Below are 4,698 nucleotides of genomic sequence, written 5' to 3'. Positions count from 1 at the left end.
CATTATTAGGCCAGGCACAGTGGCTCATGCCTGTAATCCCAGCACTTTGGGAGGCTGAGGCAGGTGGATCACCTGAGGTCAGAACTTCAAGACCAGCCTGGTTACCAATATGGCAAAATCCTGTCTCTACTAAAAATACAAAAAATTAGCCAAGTGTGGTGGTGCACGCCTGTAGTCCCAGCCACTGGCAGGGCTGAGGCACGAGAATTGCTTGAATCTTGGAGGTGGAGGTTGCAGTGAGCCAACATCGCATCACTGCACTCCAGCCTGGGTGACAAAGTGAGATTCTGTCTCAAAAAATAATAATAATAATGGGAAAAATTATTTAAAGAAATGTGATCTTTTGCTTAGTTTTGGAAACTTTTAAATGGATTACAGTTAAAAGATGAAAGAATAATTGGATAGTTTAGCAATATAGTCACAAAGACCAGCTTATTAATTAACTCTAAGAACCCCTGAACTTTTCAGTGCTTCTCTGACTTGTGGTTCTGTGTTTATTTTCTAGTATGCAGTGCTCTTTTTGCTGGGTTTATTTGTGCTTGTCCACCGTGAGTAAGAAGTCTGCCTTGCTGTTCCTGGGAAGATGCCATACTTTTCGTTACTGGATGTTTGGAGTAGATACTGGTCTGTGATTGGTGGAATGGAGAACACACATGGTGCTTCTGGGTAGCACTGGTTTGCATTAGTTTATGTTTCCACGCCAGAGTTTGTTTGGGTGGGCACATGTGCACCACAGAGTGCACTTGAGGGGACTTTTCAATCACAGGATTTCATAGCTGTCATTGTCACACTTTCACATTTTTGTACATCAGTGAATTTTTTATATTAAAAGGTTGAGCCAAAGCCCCCAGTGTTTGTATTTTGAAGCCAAGCTTCACTTCTAAAGTGCCTACAGAGACTTGTACATGACAATGCAGCTCTGCACGAGTTTGAAACCGTCATACCTCCTTCTAATAGGAATGGCATATACTGAGGTGGTCATAAGTCTTAACTTTTAAAATTTTAAATAAAAGACTTTGCACATTGAACCCCTTATCCCTGAATTGTATTTGTTGGGTAAGCTTCTGGAATTTGCCTTCCTTCGCTGGTTCTTAGTACTCCCTGGGGATATAAAGGCTTCATGTGAACAGTCCTTCAGCTAAGAAGCTTGCTCTGATACTAACAACCAGTTTGTTTGTTTGTCCGTTGTGCGTGTGTGTGTGTGTGTGTGTGTGTGTGTAGCCATTGACACTCATAGGAAATCTGTTAGTCATAAAATAGATTCTTCACGTGACTCAGGTGTGTATAAACCCAGCTAGTGTTGCTGAGAGGTTCAGAAAATCTCACTTGGTTATAAAAAGTCATAACCCTTTCTACACTTGAGACATTCTCAGCACTTTCTACACCAAGGAAGTATGTGAGCATCTAGAGGTAGAGGAAGGGGCTGGGGAACAAGCATTCTGCTTGTTGTCTTTACACTCATTTGTCTGAACCTGTTCTCTCAAGTGCCTGACTTTGCGTTTCTCTATGCAGACTTAAAGCAGGAAGTTTAAAGTAGTGAATGCACAGCCCAATTGTATGTTTTCTTTTAATATGAAGGCAGTGAGGGAAAATGGAGCGCAGAGTAAACCAATATGTTTTGAGCACAAAATACTCAATTCTATCTGTTCTCTCGTTGTAGTCATGTGAAGTCGTAAAGTAAGTGAGTTTTCTGTGCTGGGCTACTTGAACGGTTTCTATTATTTGTTCGGCTGCAGTGGAAGCCAGTCTGTGCTGTAGTGCTAATGGCACGAGAACAGGGACAATTACTCTTCTGAAACCCTCCCCTGTGGAGAATAGTGCTTTCCTAAACCCATTAACCAGGCTTTAGCCTTCCAGCTTTGGATATGGGCTCCTAATATTCTCACAGAGTATGAAACTTGGCAAATCAGTGCTAACAAATGCTTTTTTGAACCTGTCTGAAAGGCTTATAGAGTACTTATATTTCCTCATGAGCCAGAGGCTGAACATTCCCTGTGTGGAATGGTAGAAAATTGCTGTTTATTCCATATTCCCCCTTCGTCATCTGTGGAAGATGCGGTTCACTGCTCAGCCTAATCAGTACACTGGTTTTTGTACCAACTAGAGCTGGATGCTCTACTGTAAGCAACAACTACATTTCTCTGAAAAGATAATCAAACCATTTAATATTTTAATCACTCCATTAGCCAAAAATTGAAAAGATTGCTTGTGGGGAGGGGTATTATAACCCCAAATTTTTATCTTGTCTAGTTTAGTGCTAAACTTAAGACTTAAAATGCGAGATTTTATTAGCAAATATATCCTAAAAGCTCTTTGAAAATGTAAGAAATGCCAGAGAGGTTTCATTTGCTAATTGAATGGAGTGAGAAGCTCTTGGGGATTTGCAGGGCACGTGGAGAACTGGGAAGGCTCAGCCATTGTGAGTGAAGGGAATTGAAGAAGAATATGAAAACTGTTCGAACTTTAAATGAGAAATTGATAATGGGTTACCTCTTTGGCTGTTACTTGGCTGTTTTTATAACTCCGGGGAATAAATCTCTATATTATTTGCAATGCCTGTCCTCAGCTCTGGCTCCATGTCTCTGTTTCCTCTGGACACTTCCACTTGATTGTCCCATCTTTAAACTCAAGTTCCTGAAAACTTCCCCTCCAACTTTCATGTTTTCTTTGAAGAATATTCATCAAGATTTGCCATTTCCCCACCATAACTAGTCACGTTCTAAGTCCTCCATTTACGCTGTTATTCCATTCTCATTGCCATCACCTGAATCCAGAAATACTTACTCAGTGGCTCCCCATTGTTTGTGTACTGGTCCCCCTGCAGTGTGCCAGTCCAATTATTTTGGATAATTACCATCTGTTATTAATAATTAGTTGTAGCCTGCCTTTTACTTTCAGACATGCTTCTTTTTTTTCTTCTTCTTCTTTATTTTCTCTTACACAGAAGAACAGAAATGCTTCTTGTTTGGACCATAAATTTTGTGTTCATCCTACCTTTTGAATTGAATTCAGACTTTGAATTCCACTAATGGTAAGTATCCTTATGAGTGCAGACATCCGTGTGTTTAGGTCTTCATCTGTCTGATCCCGCCTCTGTATACCCTTATTGGGAGGAAGACACTAATACTTTCTTTACTCAGACCAGGCACGGTGGCTCGCACCTGTAATCCCAGCACTTTGAGAGGCCGAGGCAGGCAGATCACATGAGGTCAGGAGTTTGAGACCAGCCTGGCCCACATGGTGAAACTCTACTAACAATACAAAAATTAGGCAGCTGTGATGGCGTGTGCCTGTAATCCCAGCTACTCGCGAGGCAGAGGCAGGAGAACTGCTTGAACGCAGAAGGCAGAGGTGGCAGTGAGCTGAGATTATGCCACCGCACTTCAGCCTAAGTGACAGAGTGAGACTCCATTTCAAAAAAAAAAAACTTTCCTCATTCACAACCAGCTGTGTCAAAGTATTATTTTTCCTCCTTTGCTGAGTGTTTCCACTTGCATTATCTCAGTTTATTTCTGTTTATCTGAATCTTACCACGTTCACAAGTTCTGCTGCCACTGAGCATTTGCAGCCTCATACTGTTTAAGTTTGTGGATATGGCTTCACAGTTCTGGCATATTGTAAGCCCCTCCGGGACAGGAGCCCCATCTCATAGACACTGTACTGTCTTTCCCCGGTAGTCTGAAACAGCATGTATTAAATGTTCAATATAATCACGCACTGGAGCCAGAGGCAGTAGCTTCAGTTAGCATTGTTGTTGAGCTGTTATTTAGAGGCAGAGCATATGAATCATTAAAGTGATCTGTACTTTCCTGTTATTTAGTAAGTACATTTTCTTGGTCTTGCCAAATAGAATCTGAAAACTTTCTCCACGGTTCCATTTAAACAGCATGTAACCTTCCCAGATTTTTAAATGTCAATCCTTCCTTTCTTCTTTTTTGTGTGCATCCTTAGGCTCTTCTTGTGTCTTCTTTCTTGATGGGAGAAGTATTGGCATTTGTCATTTTTCTTAAGGAGTCACAGGCTTCCTTCTTAGAGAGCCAGGGCTTGGAAGAAAGTAAGTCTTTGTTATCCTGAGTTCATTTCTTGGTATTTGCATAAGCTTTTGCCAAGTCCAGCTAACCTCTCAGAATGTGGCATGGAGGCTGATTTCAGAATCTGAGGGCATGGGCTCTTCCTATGACATTTGCCACTGTTAAGCTTGAGAGATGACCCAGCTGTTCCTAGCTAGGTAAATGGATGTCTACCTTCATCAAGCAGCTCTTTCAGTCAGGATGGCCTATTCAGGCTGTTTTGTGGCCAGATATATCTTCACCACTACTGTCTCTTGCTAGAACAGTCAGTAATACCAGGCAGGCTTTCAGAAGTAAAATAGCAAATATGACCCTTCACACACAACTGTGGTGGGTCTGGATATAGAAGGAATGCTGTGTAACCAAGAAGCATTATCAAAACTAGAATGTGCAGGGCTTACTAAAAAATGTTGGAGACGTTGTCTTCCACGTGCCATTCTAGGCTCTAAGGATTTTTCTAGCCTCACTTTCACCAGACATCACATTCTTGCACCCTGGACATTAGTTTATAGGACAGACATTCTGTGCTTATGCTGATTACTCTGCCTGGAGTGTCTGGTCACTTCCCTACCTACCAAAAGCTTTCACGTTCATTTAGCAGACTTTTTTTTTTTTTTTTTTTTTTTTT

General features: G+C 41.4%; 1 protein-coding gene across 2 annotated transcripts in view; it reads left to right on the top strand.

The window, feature by feature from the left end:
• The window catches only part of SEC11A (SEC11 homolog A, signal peptidase complex subunit), a 44,703-nt gene extending 43,675 nt beyond the window's left edge, over positions 1-1,028 (top strand). For both annotated transcript variants that reach the window (XM_017502286.2, XM_017502287.2), the window contains one exon: positions 506-1,028. In XM_017502286.2, the coding sequence (XP_017357775.1) occupies positions 506-556 (51 nt within the window). In that variant the 3' untranslated portion in view covers positions 557-1,028. The remainder of the gene's footprint in view (positions 1-505) is intronic.
• The last annotated feature ends 3,670 nt before the right edge of the window (positions 1,029-4,698 follow it).

Source organism: Cebus imitator, unplaced genomic scaffold (assembly GCF_001604975.1).
Source record: "Cebus imitator isolate Cc_AM_T3 unplaced genomic scaffold, Cebus_imitator-1.0 Scaffold295, whole genome shotgun sequence".
Classification (NCBI taxonomy): domain Eukaryota; kingdom Metazoa; phylum Chordata; class Mammalia; order Primates; family Cebidae; genus Cebus; species Cebus imitator.
This window is presented reverse-complemented; position numbering and strand designations above follow the sequence as displayed.